This window comes from Heterocephalus glaber, unplaced genomic scaffold (assembly GCF_053883595.1).
Source record: "Heterocephalus glaber isolate CG9 unplaced genomic scaffold, H.glaber_assembly_v1.0 deba00001773, whole genome shotgun sequence".
NCBI classification, from domain to species: domain Eukaryota; kingdom Metazoa; phylum Chordata; class Mammalia; order Rodentia; family Bathyergidae; genus Heterocephalus; species Heterocephalus glaber.
In genome coordinates, this window is record NW_028258463.1 from 11835502 (window position 1) to 11855716 (window position 20215).

At 62.3% G+C, this 20215-nt stretch overlaps 1 protein-coding gene and 1 long non-coding RNA gene across 10 annotated transcripts in view; both read right to left on the reverse strand.

Moving 5' to 3' along the window:
- LOC147821074 (uncharacterized) overlaps positions 1–20215 on the reverse strand; it is a 113610-nt gene that overhangs the window by 83733 nt on the left and 9662 nt on the right. The gene's annotated exons all lie outside the window — the stretch shown is intronic.
- On the reverse strand, positions 943–19773 carry Mpp3 (MAGUK p55 scaffold protein 3). Of its 9 annotated transcripts, none has more exons than XR_002387682.2 (19): positions 18953–19633; positions 18697–18815; positions 18496–18573; positions 17484–17570; positions 17240–17377; positions 16638–16719; positions 15609–15694; positions 15434–15508; positions 13296–13492; positions 11978–12042; positions 11201–11221; positions 10846–10887; positions 9945–10109; positions 9779–9859; positions 9409–9502; positions 9164–9272; positions 7787–7909; positions 2347–5132; positions 943–2243 (listed from the first exon to the last, which is right to left on the reverse strand). XR_002387682.2 is itself a non-coding variant. In XM_013077607.3 (19 exons), exons 2-19 carry the CDS (start codon positions 18975–18977, stop codon positions 4956–4958), a joined length of 1764 nt encoding a protein of 587 aa, XP_012933061.2. In that variant the 5' UTR covers positions 18978–19005; positions 19646–19772; the 3' UTR covers positions 943–4955. The 9 variants fall into 9 exon arrangements, 8 of the variants coding, with proteins under 8 accessions (XP_012933061.2, XP_004859327.2, XP_004859328.2 ...); XM_013077607.3 differs by adding an exon at positions 19646–19772 and having other exon boundaries at positions 943–5132; positions 18953–19005; XM_004859270.4 differs by adding an exon at positions 19646–19765 and having other exon boundaries at positions 943–5132; positions 18953–19094.

Sequence of the window (20215 nt, forward strand, 5' to 3'; positions counted from 1 at the left end):
ACTGGTGCTGAACCCCAGGGTGCTCCTCTACCACTGAGCCACGTCCCCAGCCCTTTTTGTGTCTTGTTTTGAGACAGGGTCTCACTAAATTGCCTAGGCTGGCTTCCAACTTGGCAGTCCTCCTGCCTCAGCCTCCAGGGTAGCCTGAGCTACCACAGGTGTGTGCCGCCACACCAGCTTTGTCTCATGATTTAAAATGGTCCCGGGGCTGGAGCTTCCGGCTCGTTTTTTGGGCGCCATTCATCTGTGGGAGGGAGTTTGGGTGCTGGACTGGGTGCCAGACGCCTGCTGGTTTCCCGGTCACCGCTGTGGGCTCGGCCCCATTCCTTCCGGACAGCGCGGCCTAGTGCTCGGAGCTCTGGAGCTGCAAGTGGCCTCCTGGGTGAGCTCGAGCACCAAGGAAAGGGTGCTCCGAGCTGCTCCGGGCCGGGGTTCTGCCAGCACAGGGTTCAGACTCCGCCCTTGGTTTCCATCCAGGTGTTCTTCCGCTGCTCAGAGTGCAGTGTTCAAATCCCCAACAAAAACTGCACATTTCTACGGAAATTCCTAGAAAAACTAAAACTAGAAATTCCATTGGATCCAGCTGTTCTTCTGGGAATCTTCCGGAAAACGTGAAAGCTGTCGTACCACAGACATCCATGCACACCCACACGCACAGCACCGCAACTCGTCATGGGTAAAACTTGGAGGCAGCCTACGTGCCAATCAACACATGGATGGACAAAGAATTCACTCTTTGGGCCGGGGATGTAGCTCAGTGGTTCCGCTGCCTGCCTCGAAAGCACAAGGACCCGAGTTCGATCCCCGGTACCAAAAAAAAAAAGAATTCGGTATTTACACAATGGAGTACTACTGTGCCATAAAGAAGGATAAATGAGTCATTTGTAGGAAAATGTATGCATCCTGAGATCATGGTAAGTGAAATAAGTCAGACACATGAGCTTCAATATTGCGTGGTGTTTTCCTTATATGAGAAACCCAGAGTAAAAATAAAGAGCAGCATAAAAGATAGATAATAGGAAGCAGGGAGACAGAGCTGCTGCAAATGGGAAAGGGATCGAGGCGGGAGAGGGAGGGAAGAAAAGGAGATGAGAGAACTCAGACGTGTTCCGTCCGTGCCCAGCTGCCCACGACGTGATTACGACCACAGACGCGGACTGAGGGAATGGAGAAGCCGGTACGTGTGCGTTTGTCTGTTTTTCCTTCCCGCTGGCATCGGTCGGCTCCGGGTGTCTTGGAGCCCTGGTGTGTGGGCGCACAGGGGCCCCTCTTCCTGGGGGCTCAGCCTCTTCCCGGGGTGTCAGTCTCCAGAAACTCGCTGTCCCCAAGCCTGGGCACCCAGTGCCCGAGGGAGGGCGCAGCAGCGCGTCCCTGGGGCCCCCACTCCCCGCGCCGGGACGGGCGCTGCTCGCTAGAGACCAGGAGGTGAGCGACGCTCAGTCCTGCCCCGGCCTCCTGCGCTCCGCCCCCGCAAGCCCCAAGCTCCTGCCCCTTCGTCCCGACGCCCTCCTCCCCTCCTCCCCGCTGAGGGCGCTGCTGGAGCTGCTCCGCCCGCCCAGCTCCGTCCCCCGCCCCGCCTTCGGGCCCCGCGACGGCTCCTCCTCCGAAGTCTACTCTCCCAGCACCGACCTGCTCTTCAGGGTCACCTCTGTTTCGTGGCTAAGTCCTTCGGGAGCCACAGCTGATCCTGAGAGATGACTGCCAGCCAAGGGCTCCCTCGGCCTGTGGGCCTCTGCTCCAGAGCGCGGGCAGCGGTCTTGTCATGAACGCTGGGTCCTCAAGTTCTGCCCCACAGTCCTGTCCTCAGCTGCTGTGCGGCGGCTGCTGCCAGGCCCCTGCTGCTGTCGCCCATGGGCCAGAGTGCCAGGCTGGGCGGACGCTGCGGCCGCCTCGCGCCGTCGGGGGAGGAGGGGCTCGCCCTTGCTGGGTTTGTTGCCTTTTCTGCTGTGCTCTGGGTCCGGCCGGCCGGGAGGGGACAGGCCACGCGGGGAGCTCGCCCCCCGTGCTGAGTCCGAGCCCCTCTCTCTGGCTCTGCCACATAATCTCCAGGCATCGACTTGTACTTAGGGAAGAGGAAAGAGCAGCTGACACCATGGTTCTGAAACCAGAGGCTGACTCCAAGGGGCTACGCGCACATTCGGAGAGGAGGGAGGATACACGCGGAAACGGACTGGCTCCTTTAACAAACGTCTTTCCACGTCCGCCGACGCCCGCAGCTGGTGCCTGCATCCCGGGTGCCGTTGCTGGGGAAAAGGACAGAGACGGGCAGCACAGACTCCGTGACACTAAGTGAGCAGATGCATGACCGAAGCACCAGGGTGGGCAAACTGCGGGATGGATGCTCACATTTGGTTTTCAGTCTTTTGAGACAGGGTCTTGCTATGTCGTCCAGGAACTCACAGCAGATCCTCCTGCCTCAGCCTCCCCAGTGCTAGGAGTACAGGTGTGCACCACCATGCTAGCAGGATGTTTAGATTTTTTAAAAGATTACAGGAGAAGACACACTGCCGTGAATCCCCCTTAAAAATCCTCCCCCTCAATTCATCCCGCTGCCCTGATCCCTTTCTGACTGAAGCAGCTCTGGAGTGCTCTTTCTTGAGGGTCTTTGAGATGTGATCAAAAACAGTGACCGCTGCCATCCAAAGGACAGCCAGGCTCAGAAAGACAGGACGCTGCGTGCTCACTGCCTGTTCACCGGGCCTGGCACTGTGCACTCCTGGCTTTTCCTCAAAGTCAAGATGACCGTGAAAGGGAATCATTTTGAGTAGATTCAGGACATCAAGGCAGCCAGGACAGCACTAGACACTCAGGAGAGGCCACCAGAGCTGCTGCAGAAAGGGGCAGAAGGATGGGATGAGTGTGTTAGAAGTGAGGGAGGCAATTTTCTGTGAACATTCACCACATTTCCCGATCACACCGAGCTGCTGGTTGACACGCAGCATCCCTAGCTCTGCAAGGGGCAGAGAGCCAGAGCTCTGAGGCTCCGCCGGCGGAGCGAGAGGGTGGCAGGGTGGGGACCCCTCGCTGGTCAGGGCTGCAGGGTGAAAACACTCGCTGAGGTGCTGGATGGGTCTGGAGTGCAGGAGCCAGGTCCCACCAGTCCGTGCAGCACTGAGGGTGCCAGGGACGGGGCTGTGATCCACAAGCCCTCCGTGTGGCCAGGCTGTGCCTGGTGAGGCAGGAGCAGAAACCCTCAGGCCTTGCTGGGGCTGCGCCCAAGTTTCAGTGAGCTCCGTTGCTGGGCGAAGCACATCCGCGATGCTAGTTCACACACACACACACACACACACACACGTTCTGCCAGCGTGCATTTTACTGACACTTTTCTGCTTTCTAACAGCAAAACCGAACCCCCCCAGTGACCCATCCCTCCCCCTTGTGCCCGACCAGCAGCAGGCAGAGGGCAGCTGGCCCGGGGGTGGGAGGCCTTGAGGCCTGCGCATCTGCACACCCGGCCCGCGGCACGGAGAGAAACGTGTCCCTGGGGAGCTGTGCAGAAGGTCCAGGGTCCTGGGAAACGCAGAAGACAGCGCATCTCACGGTGCCACCACGGCCCCGGAGGACAGGCCCTGGCAGTACCCCTCCGTTGCCTGAGAAGGGAGCTTAGGCCCCAGTCCTTCTGCCCAGTACCCACTCTGCCCCTGCTGGCACCCTCTAGGCGCCATCCGGGCACTGGGGTCGAGCAAGCCCTCCTGGGAGCTGCCAAAAGGAACATGGGATGGAGACACCTTGGTGGGCAGGAGCCCTGTGCCCTGTGCTGTGTCCCCCGTAATCTGACCCCTCTGTACAGCAAGCAGCCACCTCTCCCTCAGATGGCACGGCACATGGCACTGTCACTGTGATTTCATCGGTGGCTTCAATTATGGGACCAACAAGAATGAGTGTTGAGCTGGGTGTGGTGGCGCACGCCTGTCATCCCAGCACTCAGGAGGCTGAGGCAGGAGGATTGCCACTAGAGTTCGAGGCCAGCGTGGCCTACACAGACAGAATGTCGGGGTGCTGGACAGTGGGTGGGAGGAATGGTCTTTGGGTCTGGGAGATTCAGGCTCAGATCTACGCTTTGTGAGCTCCAGCACGTTATTTAGGTCTCAGCCTCATCTTGCCCCGACTACATGGGTTCGGGACTCTTACCCCTGGCCTCCTGTACCCGTGAGGGTCAGGGCAGAGGCCTTTGAGTTGCGCCTGACAGGACAAAGCCTTGCACTTGCTGGCCACTGACCGCTGGAAGGAGCCGTGTCCCAGCCCATGTGGCCATCACTACTCAGCTCAGGGCCAGCCGTGAGGCTGCGCCCTGCATCTGCGTGCTCCGGGATGGGTGGACACAGCAGGGCTCAGGCTCGGCTTCCTGGGAGGGAGTCGCTCAGGCCCCAGGACCCAGCACCAGGAGCCGGCACCAAGGCCACTGCCAGCCCCAAAGGGGCCGACCAACGGGACAGGGCGGACCGGACAGGGCGAGCACTGTGTTAGGAACGGCTGCGGGCAGGGGACAGCGGCCTCGGGCCCTGGGCAGAGAAGAGGCCAGTGATTCACGGGCACCGGGCACCTCTGGCATTGAGACAGCCTGCATGGTGCCCTATGGAAAATGGCACCAGAACAGCTTCCCCGATACCAAGCAGCACCGTGCCAGCAAGTTCAGTGAGCTGGGTAACAAGGCTGTTGAGGGATGGAGCCGAGGTGGCAGCAGAGCCGACAGGGCTGAGCCCATCCTGCTCGGGCTTCTCGCTGCAGACTCAGCCGGCTGCCGTGGGGCTTGAATGAACGACCCAGGGTCTGTGACGCGCTGCCCTCCACGGGGCCGACAGCCGCACCCCAACAGCCCGCCACTCCCCTTGTTCTCTTCTTGAGCGGGAGGCCGGGGGGACTCTGCTGCTCTCTGGCTGGGATTCCTGGGTGGTAAACTCCGGCAGACTGCCCTCGTGGTCCTGAGTGCCGACAGCGGGCCATCCCAGCAGGAGTTACCTGACCCAGCTGACGGGCACCCACTGGGCATCCGTGCCCAGCCTCTCGAGCAGTGCCCGGAGCTGCAGGCAGGCGCCCTGCAGGTCCTCCCGCACCAGCACGGCGTCCACCAGGTGCCCGTAGTGCTGCTCCACGTAGGCGGCAGAGGCGGCCATGTCCTGCTGCTCCTCATCCTGCAGGGACAGCCGGGGTGAGGGGAGCGGCTGGGGTTTGTGTGTGTGCATGTGCAAGCGTGTGCATGTGTGTGCATACACATACAGTACCAGGGACTGAATGCACAGCCTTTCACTGGGCCACAAACCCAACCCTTTTTTACTTTGAGACGGTTTCAGTTTCCTGGGCTGGGCCTGAGCTTGTGATCCTCCTGCTTCAGCCTCCTGACATACAGGTGTGCACCACCATGCCCACACCTGACCCCAGACAACTGAAGCCACTGGCTGGGTGCACTCAAGGACACAGCAGGCTGCTGAGGGCTCAGGAGGAGCCCAGGTGGCACAGTGGCCAGGACTGGGACACCAGTCCCACTTTGGTCAGGGTCGCTTGACATGCCAGCCTAGGGTGTGGGCTTCCTGTGGGGCTGGCCGGCCTCTCCGTGTCCTGGGGAGCAGCCTCTCATCCTCCTTTATATTGGCTTTTCTCTTGTTTTGCTTTGTTTTTTTGGGTACCAGGGATCAAACTCAGGTCCTTGTGCTTGCGAGGCAGGCAGCAGAACCATTGAGCTAAATCCCCGGCCCTTGGCTTGGTTTTTTTGAGACAGGGGCTCACAATGTAGTCCAGCCTGGCCTCAAAATTACAGCGAGCCTCCTGCCTCAGCCTCCTGAGTGCTGGGATCACAGGTGTGTGCCACCACACCTGGCTTGGCGGCCATATATTCTTTTTTTTTTTTTTTTGGTACTGGGGATCGAACTCAGGACCTTGCGCTTTTAAGGCAGGCACAGCAGCACTGGGCTAAATTTCCGGCCCTAAACTCTTTTTTTTGGTACCGGGGATCGAACTTGGGTCCTTGCACTTGCGCAGCAGGTGGCGAAACCACTGAGCTAAATCCCCGGTCCCCTAAACTCTTTTTAAAAGTAAGCGTTTTTTTTTTTAAAGTAAGCTTTTTACCCTTGGTTATTAAATTCACCAATCCTAAAATATTTGTTTTTAAAAAACTACAGAAAAACAAATTGCCAAGCTGGTCCTAAAATTCACATGGAAATGCCAGGGACCCAGGAGGGCCAAGATGATCTTGAAAAAGAAGGAAAATGTGGAAGATCTCACTTCCTCACCTCAAAACCTCCTACAAAGCCACAGTAGCCGAGACAGCACGGTGTGAGCATGAGAACAGATCTGTGAAACACAGTGGAGAGCCCAGAACGGAGCCCTTCTTGCTCCAGTGATTTTAGAGGGCACCAAGACCGTCCGAGTCTTTTTAACAAGTGGTGCAGGGACCACTGGACGGCCAGGTGTGACAGAACCGCACGCCGGGCACCGAGCCGAGCCCACTGTGGCACTGGGCTGCTGGCCCCACAGCTGTGTCCCCAACCAGGAACCAGCATCGCTCTGCCCGGGGCTCTGGGGAGAACCCAGCCAAAGAGGTTTGGTGGAGGCCACTGCAGGGGACCAAGACAGCTGTAAGCAGTACGGGCCGTGACGTGTTAGCCCCACAGCGGCCTTCCATATAGCAGAGTCCGGCCAAAGCTACGTGCCGAGGTCAGAGTAACTCACACCCAAATTCCGTTCCCACAACTAAAACTTCAGCTAGAAGGACAGCGCTCTAATTACAATCATATATTTTGTCTATTCTGTTCCTAATTGAGAATGCTTTCTCTTGTCCTTTATGAGCCTTGCTTACATTAATTTCCATTAAAACCATGCGACTGCACATCCTCGCACATAGTTCTGCCCTTGCACGTACCTCAGCCTTACCCCAATTGATCATCAATAAAAGCCAGTGCCTGGGCCTGACCAGGGCCTCTGTTGGTTGCACCGGCATTGGCTGTCCTGGCCTCCACTTTCTCTCTCTTAGTTCTTTTACATTTTTTTCCCAGGCCTGTGTCGTACACTGAGCAGGAGACTGGAGCCTTCTGCAGAGGTTTCTGGTAGCATTTTGGAGGTTTCCAGGGGCCACAACACAGATCAGGCTAGACTGAGAGTCAGGGACCGGAGACCACTGTGGGAGCTGTGCCCTCAGCTCACAAGTGGATCATAATTTGCAGACAGCTCAGACTCGTCTGAAAGCAAGGACTGTGGCCTTGGCAATTGGTGTTGCAATTAAAAAACATTTGGGTTTGGGCCAGCGATTTAGCTCTGTGGTGCTCCATCTGCCTCGCAGGTGCAAGGTCCTGAATTCAGTCCCTGGTACAAAAAAAAAAAAAAAAAATTTGGGTTTGTCCTGCTCAGATCAAGGCTGCGGAGAATTACAGGCCTGGTGGCCCCTGCCTGTCATCCCAGCACTCTGTAGGAGGCTGAGGCAGGAGCATTGCAAGCTCAAGCCCAGGCTGAGCAACTCAGTGACTTAGGGAGACTGATCTCAAAATAAAAAAACAAAAAGGGGCTGGGCATGAAGCTCAGTGCAAAGGCCCTGGGCTTAATCTCCAGCACTGTAAAAAACAAAACAAAAGCAAGAAAAAAATCTAGTCTCTACAAATGTCAGCCCCTTGCTGGGGGCCAGGGCTGCTGCGTGCGCACGTGTGTGCACGTGTGTGTGTGGTGGGAGAGGCACGCCTGGCACGGCCGCTGTCCCCCCTCGAGCCTCTGGTGGCCTTGTGCCCTCTGCCACCCGCAGTGCCACGTGCACAGGTGCCTCCTGAGCCTGCAGAACGGAAGTGGCGGCCCTTGAACTCACCAGCGGGCCTGAGGTGTCCTCCCAGGCTGGGGACAGGGGTGGTGTCTTCCTCTTCTCCTGCACCACAGGCTTCACGAATATGACATAGGGCCTGAACTCCGAGGTCCTCAGCTGTTTCAGGGCCTGAGGAAGAAAGTTCAGAAGGACACAGTGGACACACCACTGCCACGCAGAGCTGGGAAAGCACCACCCCTGCTGCTATGGCAATGGACCACATGTTTCCTGCCCCTCACTTTTTTTTTGGTGCAGGGGATCAAACTAGCTCCTTGAGCTTTTTTTTTTTTGGTACCGGGGATCGAACTTGGATCCTCCCGCTTGCAAGGTGGGCGGCAGAATCACTGAGCTAAATCCCCGGCCCCTGCCCCTCACTTTTGAGGCTGGACTCAGCTGGGCCTGAAGGCTGCTCTTGGAGACAGCAAGGTCCTGTAGCCTCGGCTTGGGATCCCTGCTGTGGGTCACCTGCTGGACTTGCTTCATTGGCGGGTCCTGGTGCCAAGGGAGCTCAGCTCCCTGAGTGACCAGCTAGACACGCAGTACCTGTGTCTGCATGCCAGCAAAACCCTGCTGTCACACGGCCTCCTTCTGAGCCACAGGAAGCGGGTGTGAGGAGGGGGAAGGCCTGCAGGGACCCTCGGAGTGAGGCAGAATGCAGGCTTTTCCACCTCCAGCCCAGTCCTCCCTCCCTGCTTTGGACAGCTGTGTGGAGACTTCTGCACACGAGAAGCCACAACAGTGCTTTTCAAAACCCTCTGGGGCCGGGGATTTAGCTCAGTGGTTCCGCTGCCTGCTGTGCAAGTGTAAGGACCCGAGTTCCATCCCTGGTACCAAAAAAAAAAAAAACAACCCTCTGAAATCCAGACTGAATTCTGACTACAGCTGCCAGTCGGTCCACACCAGCAAGGCCCCCTCATAGGCAGAGTGCCTCTGTAACACAGAGCCTGTGCTCACGCGGATCAGAGGCCTCCCTCCTCCCATAAAGGAGAAGCCACCCCCCACCCATCTCAAAGCCACCGCTCCCAGGCTAACAAGGCGGCTTTGAGGCTCCGCCTTTTCCCTTTGGAGCTGCTCTGCTCTCCAGGCGACCTGGGGTCCCCTCGCCTCTGCCTCGCGCATCCTGCCCCGTGGGCGCGTGGCTCCCGCCACTCTGGGGCACCGAACGCCCCCGGACCCGCCCTGCGCAGGGTCGCGGTCCAGAGGGTCACCAGTGCTGGCAGTCCTCACGGTGTCCGGGACACAGGTGCACGTCTGGGGTGCGGGGCTTTCTTCAGTTCCCAGACTCCAGGCTAAAATTCCCTTCAAGTAACATCCTGCGCCCTGCTCCGCGTCCAGCCCCGGGCTACACACCCCACTGACTCACGCCCACCACCCGGGACTCACTTCCGGCTCCACGTCCACCACACAGACTTTGTTCTTGGCCACGACGGCGCGCACGGCCCCCAGGCTGGTCCCGTACAGGTGGTCCTTGTACTCGCCGTGCTCCAGGAACCTGAAATGCCACCGGGGGAAGCAGCCAGTGCTCGGGCTTCCCCGAAGCAGAAGCAGCGGAAGGAAAGTGGCCCCCGACTCCCTCCCAGCAGTGCTCGGGGAGGGGAGAGTCAGGGACGCAGCTCGCCGGGCAGCACCTGTTGTGCTGGAGGTCGGCCTCGAAGGCCTGCCTGGAGACGAAGTGGTACTCCACGCCCTCCTTCTCCTGGCCCCGCCGCGGCCTGGTGGTGTCTTTTGGGGAGGAGAGGAGCTGCGTGAGGCTATTGAGGCACAGCGAGTGGGGCCCAGCGCCCTAGTCCCCACCCAGGGTCCTGAGCCCCGCACGGCGCCCTCCCTGCCAACCTCCAATTCCTACAACGCTGGCATCACAGGAGGCCTCCCACCGCTGCTTGGGAAGGCGCAGAGAAGCAGAAGCTCAGCACCGGGCCGGCAACCCGCAGCCACTGTCCTCAGGAATGTGGGAGTCCAGGCCCTCCCACCACCCACGCGCACCACGCAGGCCCTCACGCGGTACGGCGACACTGAAGTGCTGTGGGTTCTCGGCCACCACCTTCTGCTTCAGCTCCTGCAGCCGGGCGCCCAGGGACCCTGGAGGGCAGAGGGGGCTGGGTCCCTGCCACAGCCCCACTGCCGAGGAGGAACCCACCACCCCCGACCCCAACAGGCCTCCTACCAATCAGAACCGCCAGGCGTGGCCGCTCGCCGGGCTGGGGCTGGTACCGGGCCACCTCCTCATAGGTGGGCAGCTCCAGGGCCTCGCAGCCCGCGGGTGCCTTTCCGTCCTGCAGGCCGGCTGGCCTCTCACGGCAGCCCAGCCGGAAGCTCCTCCGAAGACCAGCTTGGGAGGGCAGAGGGATGGGGACTTGTCCCTACCTCCCGGGAAAGGCTGCTCCGCCCTCCAGCCCCCCCAACCGCTCGTGCAGAGGCCCTGTGGGCACCGCTCTGCTGGCACACGGCTGGCCTGGGTGAGGGGCACCAAGCCGCCGACAGCGGGATCCGGGTCAGATCCTGACGGGCACAGCGCTGTGTGGGGAGTGCAGTTGTGAGCATGCCAGGCTCCCAGGGTCAAGCTGGCCTCGCAGCCAGGACAGGGACCCGGGGACCAGCGCCTGGCCTGCGCTCTCCTCCACTCTGGGGCGCGGGGCAGGGGGCACCGCCAGTGCCGGGGAGCCAGGCGAGGGGCGTGCAGGCTCCCCACCCCAACCTTCCAGGCAGCCTGCGTCACCGCTAAGTTAAGGGACCCCGGCCACCCGCGGCCTCTGAAGAGGGTAAAACACACGAAGGGATGGGGCTCAGAGAGCAGCGCATGCCTCCGGGGGGTCGGCCCCCACTCCAATCGAGACGACAGTGACACGCTAGAGCCCAGCCCGAGCGCTGGGCCAGGACTGTGTGCCCAGTAACCGGGTGACGCGGGCATGAACCCCCAGTCCAGGACAGTGTGCCCCAGGACAGGCCAGGGAGATGAGAGTCGTGGCTCTGCTGCTCTCGGCTGCCTTCTGGGGCTCCCGTCCATCATTCTGCTGTGTCCTCCAACTCGGGAGGCCAAAGGGTATCAGGAGTGGCTGGCTACTCACCCACGTAGTGGCCTTTCAGGTGCCCGTCATGGTCGCAGGTCTCTGGGGACCAAACGGGCAGTGGTGAGGGCCGGACACCCCAGGCCGGGGGACCTTGGTGGCCGGCGCCCAGGGGCAGTGCCATGTCCCGGCCACCCTGACAGCTCCGAGTGGGGCCTGGCAGGGGTCCAGGAGCAGCAGGCACCCCCTTCTCATGGGATGACAGGGAGGACCCTGTCCCCTCCTGGCCAGTCCAGGAAGCCGGGTGGGCAGAGAGGCCTGAGCCCTGAACCCCATCCATCTGGCATGGCCCCTCGCCCGAGTGTCCCCAGACAAGGCTCCTCGCCTGTGAGCACGAGGACAGTACCAGGCCTACCTGAGTCACAAGGGTGATCGTCTGCAGTTTGCACAAGAGAGAGGGGACAGCGTTAGAGGGGGCCCGGGGCTCAGGGGCCGGGGGGCTCCGATGCCGGCTCCTCTGCCACACCAGCCTGCGCCGGGCTGCTACTAACCCCAGCCTGCTCTGCCCACGTCTCCCAGGCTCCTGGCTCCCTCCCGGGGCTGCAATCCTGCTGGGAAATGCAGGTGCCCAAGAGTGGGGCACAGCTGCAGGCCGGCAGGCTCCTGTCTGTATGGGGTGCTTGAAACCCCAGCCCTGCTCACCTAAGCTTAGGGGCCTCCAGCTCCCCATTTGGGGAGAGACACCTCACTCTGCCTACTTCTCGGGGTGGCTGTGCTTAAAGGTGGAGCTCTATGGTGAGCCCTGGCCTAGCAGGCTCTTCCTGGCGCCGTAAGAACACGAAGAACAAGTAAACAGAAGCGGCAGCTCAGGGTGCTCCCGACAGAGTAGACAGTCAGCTACACACAGGACTCGCCAGGAAACAGGGCTCCGAATGCACGCCCAGCATCACGGGGGCACAGGCACACTTACACTCACTTGCCCACTGCCTGCCAGGAGGCCCAGCCTGCCTCCACGCCCGCCACCTGCGCTCCCAAGCCTGGTGACCCCACCAACCTGACACAGGACGGCCCGGAGCCAGAAGTCACACACCATTTGGGGAAGTTAACCCCAACTTCCCTCCTTGTGCCTCCCAGGCCCCGCCAGCCTGGCCAGGACCCCTGGTGTCCCTGCCGACCCTGCCCGGCTACTCACAGGGTGGCTTCCTGAGGCTTGGGGGACTTGGCAGGGTGCCCGCGGCTCTCCGGTGGCTCAGTCGTCTGTGGGACACAAGAGGACAGAGCTGGGGCTGAGAAACAGCCAAAGGAGGCTTCTGGAAACCCAGCGGAACCAGGGCCTGGGTCCCCTGGTGGGCATGGAGCCGGACTCCCATGGCCTCCATGTGGGGTGGGGGCTGGGAAGTAGCAGACTTGGGGACCTCGGAGAGGCCGTGGGCAAGGGGGACCAGCGCGGCACCCCCTCGTGGACAGGCTTTCTCCACTGAGGCCGCGGGAGGGGCTAAGGGACGCCCCGGCTCGGGCTGCCCAGGTCCCCCACATCCTGGGTCAGCTAGGACCGGAGCAGGCCGCAGCCCCCGCACCTTGGCACCCCTGGAGCAGCTGGGGAACCAGGTCTCGGGTGCTGCAGGTCTGGGGAGCTCTTGCAGACTTCCAGCAGGTCCCCAGGTGCTATGGGGCCCCAGGGCCTGGGGACTACGCCAGGCGGCCACTGCAGGCACCACCACACCACCCCGGGATGTGTGGGTACCAGCACGGCCACCCAGCCTCGGCCCAATCCCCCTGGATCCAAGCCCACGGAGACCAGCTCCCCACAGGAAGAGGCGCAGGGGCGCCCCACGGGACCCTCAGCCCTCATGGACACCGCCCACCCCGAGCACCTCCTCCTTCCTGCCGGATGCCCAGGTGATGAGGGTTTGAGGGCTGTGACTTCACCACCACCCTCAGCCCCCCGGGCAGAAGCCATGGGTTCACCACGGCCCATGGTGCCCAGCACAAGGCCGCCCACCCATGGTAAATGCGCTGTCTGTGCTGGAGGGCGAAACTCCCAGTGAGATACTGTACGGCACACAAATCACACCACCGAGAACATGTGATTGGAAGGGAACGGCCAGTGTCAAAACGCCACAGCAAAAAAGGAAAAGAAATGCTGGGGGGGGGGGGTGCATGCCTGCAGTCCCAGCACTCTGGGAGGCTGAAGCAGGAGGATCCCAAGTATGAGGCCAGCCAGAGCAATTTAATGACACAGCAAGACCCTGCCTCAAAATATGAAATAAAAAAAGGGCTGAAGATGTAGCTCAGCACAAAAGCCTGGCTTCACTACCCAGGACTGCAAAATTTAAAAAGAAGAAAAGGAAGAAAAAAAAGAAAAGTAGAAAAGACAAAAAAAGACCTCTTTTCTGCAAATGTTAATATAAACAGGGCAGGAAGCAAACAGCACCACGTGGGCAGCAACACAACCACCTCCTCCTCCAGCAGCACCCAGGACAGGACCGCTGCCCCATGCACCCACCCACCTCTCCTGGAACTGCTTGGAAGGGATGAGCCCGGCGCGCAGGTTGGTGTCGCCCACGCGCGTGGCCTGCCACCAGGTGGGGTCGTCCTGGCTCACCACCTCCAGGACCTGCCCTCGCTGGAACGGCAGCCCTGCCTCCTGGCAGGGGATGGCGCGGTCCTCACGGGGGTCGTAGTGGAACAGCGCCCGCATGAACACCTGCAGGAGGGCTCCGTGAGCCAAGCGTCCCGCCGAAGGGCAGGGCATAGCCATTCGCAGGGCACAGGCGGCCGAGCACAGCCCGGCCCGAGGCTCGCTCTGCCCCGCCCTGCCAGTTTCCTCCTGGTTGCTTCTTTCTCCCTTTCTCCCTGTTCTTCATTTCATTCCTTTTTCAGTACCGACGAGTGAACCCGGGTCCTCGGTGAGCTCCATCCCAGCCCTTTCTATTCGGAGACAGGGTCTCCTGTAGGTCACTAAGTTGCTCAGGCTGGGCTCGAACCTTCGATCCTCCTGCCTCAGCCTCCAGAGTGCTGGGGTCACAGGCGTGCACTGCGCTCACCTTTGCTTACTGCTCTTCAGTCATCTGGGACACCCCAGGCTGGAAATCCCTCAAGAACTGGGCACTAACAGATGGGCAGCGACTGCCTTTCTCTTCCAACCTGGGCGCTCCCGCCCACCTGCTTGCGTCTCCTACAGTCTCCCTGTCTGCACGGTGTAGCAGCCAGGCCAGGGGCCAAGGGGAGCAGCACCGCCTCCACTGCCCATGCCAGGTGAGACAGCAGCATCTGTCAGCAGTAACTCACTGCAGTGCGGTGAGAACACAGGTCCACGGGACCCCACTGCCGGCTCCCCGCCGCGTGGCTGGGGTCAGCCCCCACCTCCTACCAGCCAGTCCGCCTCCTTGGGCACTGTGTGGCCATGACCTGCACCTCCTCCCAGGAGCCCAGCCCGGAGCAGCGGCCGTGGGCACAGCCCTGCCTTGCGTGCCGGGTCTCTGTGACTCAGCAGCCTGGGTTTATCGCGCACATCTGGGGTTCCAGGCCATCAGGGCCCCACAATCTCAGGGGCAAATAGAGCAAATCATCAGCCCAGCTGTACCCGAGACAGAGTCAAACCCCTTCACCTGCCAGCTGGAGAGGGAAGAGCATCCTGCTGCGTGTGGTGGGGACAGAAGCCCTCACCGGGCACAGCTGTCACAGCCCTGGGGACCTGGGGACTCTGACCCCAACAGCTGCGAGACAGCACCTGGGCCAGGAAGGGGCACCCAGCAGAGGGGCTGGGGACAGGCTTCCTGCGTGTCCTCCAGGGACACCAAGCCGGAGCCCTCAAAGCAACACACGGGGACCACAGCCACTTGTCACAGGAGGTCACCTTCCATCCAGCAAGAGCCAGTGCTACACAAGTAAGAAGCAGTCATACTGAGCAAGACACAGAGGAGGCCGAGGCAGGAGGGTGGCAAGTCTGGGGGCAGCCTGGACAACCTTTTGAGGGGCTGGGGTGGAGCTCAGTGGTACAATGGCCTTAAGTTTGATTATCAGAAACACACAAAAAAAAAGATGGAGGAGAAGGAGAAAAGAAGAAGAAAAAGAGGAAAAGAAACAGCAATGAGGCCACATGAGGTTATTTCTGCCAGGGATGGTGGAAAACAGCAGTATTCCTAGCTACTCAGGAGGCTGAGGCAGGAGGATCACAAGTTCAAGTCCAACCTGGGCAATTTAGAACAACTCTGTCTCGAAACCAAATAGAAACAGAAGAGTGGCTCGGTGGTAGAGTGCTTGCCCAGCATGTGCAAGGCCTGGGTTCGATCCTAGTGCTGCAAACAAGAAGCAAGCTTCGTCCCTTGCTGTAAAACACTGTGGGCCAAGACCCCGCCCCCTAGCAGTCCTCGCTGGCCACAGACGCTGCCGACCTCTGTCCTGCCAGGCGCCACCTGTCCCTCCCTTCCCCAAACCAGAGGCAGGGCCGGGCCCACGCTCGCTTCCCTGCCCTTCTCTGCCTCTGCCTCCGCCCAGGGAGCCACTGGCCACGGGCTCCCACATCTGCCACCAAGAGGCAGCGGGGCCTCCTCCTCCTATACGCGGCCCCATCCTCTGCAAGCAGGCGCCCCAAGCCCTGCTTGCACCGCGCTGTGATGCGGGGCTCACCCCACTCCGCACCCACCTTGCTTTCCTTGAAGCGGTCCCCCTCCTGGGTGGCCGGGATGATCTTGAGGGTGATGGAGCCCTGCGCCTGGGCCTGGTGGGGAGAAGCGCCCGGCACCCGACCCGTCAGTCGCTGGGCACCCGGCAGCCGGCCCAGGCAGACGCTCCCCCCCGCGGGCCGCAGCACAGCGCACCAGGATCTGGCTGATCTCGTCGGGCCGCTTGTGCAGGACGGCAACGCCGTTCACCTCTCGCAGCTCGTCCCCCACGTGGACCAGGCCTGGGGACACGGGCGGTGTCAGCACAGGAGCCACAGAGACCCACGCGGCAGGGACTGTCGGGGCTCCTCCCTGCCCAGTGCAGACTAGCACAGGCCCAGCTGGACCCGGGGACAAAGCCGCCCGTTCTTGGACGCAAGCAAGGGCTGGAAAGCTGCGCTCCTCTGCCTGCCTCTGCCTCCTTAGAAATGGCTGAGCAGCTGGGTGCAGTGCTGCATGCCGGTGACCTTTACTGAGAGGCTGAGGCAGGAAGACGCCAACTCCGAGTCCCACCTAAGCAACTCAGCAAGACCCTGTCCCAAAATAAAAAGGGCCGGGGATGGACTCTGTGCGAAGACACCGGGTCCAACCCTCAGCACTGCAAAGAAAAAGAAAAAGCCTCAGCTCCTCCCTTCCCAGGGCAGCGACCCGCTCCGGGAGCAGCCGTCCCATGCAGGGACCTCGGGCCAACAGTGACGTGCTCAGAGCAGCGGGCATGGCCACCTATTGGCTCTTTTCACTTTGGAGACGGAGTCTTGTCATGCTACCCAGGCCAATCTCACAACCGGGCTCAGTGATCCTCCCGCCTCAGCCTCCCCGGTACGGGGACTAGAGCGTGCACACTGCGGAGCATCCTGCATATCCAGACTGCCTGCTGCTCCTGGTGGGCACTGGGCCACTGCAGTGCCAGGAGGGCTCGGGGGGGCAGCTCCTGAATCAGTCGAACCGAGTGTCGCCAGGCACTCGAGGGCACCTGGTGGGCTCAGGTCTAGGGTGCCGCTCAGCCCAGACCGCTCAGCAGCCTTGCCCTGCAGCTAGGGGCCTGGGTGCCCGGGCAGGCACAGCCCTGTCCCAGGGCCCCTCGTGTACCTGGGCTGTCGGCTTTCCGGAGTGACTGACATGGGGCTGGGCAAGGAGACGGAGCCCCAGCCCAGGCCGTGGGGCACACTGAGGGACAGCACTCACCGCTGCGGTCGGCCGCACCCCCTCGCATGATCCTGGCCACCACGACAGCGCCTGTGTGCTCGTCCCGCCGGATGGTGGCTCCCTGCACAGAAGAATGGGGTGCTGGGCAGGCGGCTGGGCCCTCCACCCCAGCCTCCCGGCCAGATGGTGAATTCGGGGGATGGAGGAGAACAGCTAGGACCCAGCTCAGTGATGCTGAGGTCTCAGAGGAGGGCAGAGCTCAGCAGGCTCCAGGGCGCCAACCAGAAGGCGAAGCTCCCCGTGAGCCGGGCGGCCTGGCCGGGCGCCCACAGGCGTTTACAAGCGAGGACAACACGTGCCTCAGATGCTCCCAGCTGCACCATGCGGCGTTCCCAGGCCTTCCGCTTCGGCCCCACAGGGCCATCTGTGCCCCCACCAGCACCCAGGGAAGGGACTGGGCCCAGGAAGCATGGCACAGTGACAGTCGGGAGGGTCAGTGCTCCGGGGCCCAGGGGAAAGCGGCATCCTGCACACAGGCAAGGGGCCAAGATGGCAGCCGCACCAGGAAGCCGCTGTCGCTCCCGCCAAGGGCCTCAGGGGCAGGGCAGCATTCCGGGAGGGGACAGGCGGGCCCCACATACCAGGGGCTCCTTGCTCTTCACCAGACGCACGATCTTCACCGACTCCTCCTCAAAGTCCTCGTCAATGTTGTCAGGCAGAGGGGGCAGCACAGGGTCGAAACTCTTCTGGGCCACTGTATCATGCACCACGAGCATGGCCTGGAGGGAGGCGGGAGGCATGGGTCAGGCCGGGGACAGCAGCACGGAGCCCCAGCCCCCCAGAAGCTGTGGGCCTCGGGTTGACCGGAGGGACACAAGCGCCTACCCTGAGGTGGGGCGTGGCCAGCAGCTGCAGCAGCTCCCTCTCGTCACTGTGCGCCTGCGCCGAGGCAGCCTGCAGCTCCTCCACCACCTGTGAGGGAGGCACAGGGGTATCCTCAGGATTTCCAGGGGCAAATTGGACCCCTAGCCAGTCCCGGAGGCACACCAGGGAGCCCCGATCCCACAGCAAACCCCCAAAAGAATGGAATGCAGGATGCAGGACACAGCTGAGAACCCTGAGCCCAAGGTCACCGAGCTCAGGTAGCAGAGCCAGGACTGAACCTAGCCCTACCTGGGCCATGCTCTGTGCTACGGTACAGCTGAGGACACTGTGGCACAGCAAGGCGGGTGCTGTGAAAGTCACAGAGCGGGTGGCAAAGGCAGCCCCAAGCCTGGGGTCTGCACCCAGCCGCGTCCGGCCCTGGGTGGGTGAGCTGTTGGGAGCTGAGCTCAGTCCTGGTTGGGGACAGCTCTTCCCCAGTTGTGCAACACAGAGGACCAAGGCTACAGGAAATTGAGAAGCCCTCCCAGGCAGGAGGACGGCGAGTTCAAGCCCTGCCTAAGCAGCTCAGCAAGACCCTGTCCCCACCCCCCAAAAGGGCTGGGAATGTAGCTCAATGAGGAGGCCCTGGGGTCATTCAGTCCCCAGAACCCTGGCCAGTGAGCAGGGACACACAGCAAACCCCTGAGTCCTGGACCTCATGGACATGTGGTTCCAGCCCTCAGGACAGCTGGGGAAGTGCCCACCACACGCAAAGCTCCCATCACCCAGCCAGCAGGCAGGTGGCCACAGAGCACACTGTAAGGGGGTGTTACTTGTCCCCAGTTCCCCCGCCAAGCCTCCTGAGGGCTGCCCTGGCGATCAGGAGGCCAGCAAGGAGGAGGAAGCAAGGAGAGGCCTCAACTCCCTAGGCCCCCCAACCCGACCACCCTGGCAAAGTGATGCCAACGGGGCAGGAAGGAGTAGCACTGGCAGGCAGCCAGCTGCCACCACCGCCAGGGAAACCTGGACTCACATCCTCAGCCAGGGCCACGGCGCTGTGTAGGACTGGGCTCGGGCTCTGCTGCTCATAACAGCGCAGCATCTCATGAATCTGCAGAGACAGCCAGTTTTCGCTGACCTGGACGCCCCACAGCCCTGGTGGCCGCAGGGACCCCACAGGTCGTGGGCTGGCCCAGATACCCCCGAGGGCCGAGACGGGGGACTCTCCCGGCACCTTCATCAGGTAGCTGAGGCTCCGCTCGCTGAACACGTCTCTCAGGAAGCCCACCTCCTCCCTGTGGCTCGAGTCTGGGCTCAGCTGGGAGGTAAGCAGCGCCAGGGTCTCGTGTAGGCCTGAGGCGGGCGCAGGAAGTCAGGGCACGTGCAGGGGACCTGCCCTGGAGACCCAAGCCTCCCTCGTCCCCAGGGCATGCAGGCAAGACCACTTTGGAGGCCTGGTGGGCAGCACCCGGGGCAGGCCGGGCACTCACCCGAGTCCTCGGACAGCACGGGCATGCCTGCGCCTGCCAGTCCCGGGAGCTCCCTGCCGGGGAGTGGGAGTGGTGACTTCACTCAGGAGGCAGCGACATCCTGGGCGCTCCAGCGGGGACGGGAACAAAAACTGCTCACTCCCTCCACAGAGGAAGGAGAAAAAACAGACTCGCTTTCCCCTAGGTGACCAGACTTCCTCCCTCTGCTCAGACCTGGAGGTGGACGTGGGGGAAGCCACTGCCCCATGGAGGGACACTGGCAGTGCAGGTGCTACCTGGGGGCCACGGTCCATGCCCAGGTCCGGCCAGGCCAAGCTGCCCTGACCAGGGCGGCATCTCCGGCCGCCGCCACGCTCTCAGGGCCGCAGCGGCCCTCCACCCGCGCCCCAGCCGAGGGCGCTGGACCCGGAGAGGCACAGCCACGCTCCCGCGGGAGAGCCTGGCCCGGGGCTCGAGGTACGTGAACCTGGGGAGCAGGAGTCCTGGCTGGCTCCTCTCCGCGCACGGAGCCGCGAAGCCCGGCGCAGGATGGGCGCCCACACGCGGAGCCCCCGCCCCGCGCCCCTCCTCTGCCCGAGAGCCTGGGATCCGGCCGAGCCCCGGTCTCGGCGGGGGCCGGGCCGGCGGAATCTCGGAGTCGGGACTCGGCCCACCCTGAGCCGCGTGCGCTCCCTCCTGTGCGCCGCTCCCTACCTCGTCTCGCCGGGAGCTCAGCCCAGGGACCCGGAGCCGCACGCTAGCACCAGGCCTCGCCCGCAACCGCTGCTCCGCCTGCACCGCCCCTCCCCGGAGCGGCCGCGGGGGCGGAGACAGGGGCGGGCACAAGCCGGGAGGGGCTGACCAGAAGGGGCGGGGAGTGGGGCGGAAGGGGACGGATCGCACATCATTGGGGCGGGGCCCGGAGCGGAAGGGGGCGAGGAGCAGGCTTGTATTGGACTGTAGGTCGTGGGGGCGGGGAACGGGGCGGAAGGGGGCGGGGCGCGGACCCGTATTGGACTGCAGGCCGTGGGGCGGGGCACAGGGTGGAACGAAGGCTGGGAGGAGGCGGGACTCGGGAGGAGCGCAGTGGGGGCAGGAGGGGGCGGAGCTCGACCCGGGAGCCGAGCGCAGGCCTGGGCGGGACAGGATTTGGTGGGGCGTGGGCTGAGGAGGCGGGGAGAGGTAGGGAGTGGGCGGGGAGTGGGCAGAATGGGAGGGACGTGAGTGGGATGGGCGGGCCGCGGGTCTGGGTCCCACTCCGCTCCCCACCCGCCGAGCCCGCGG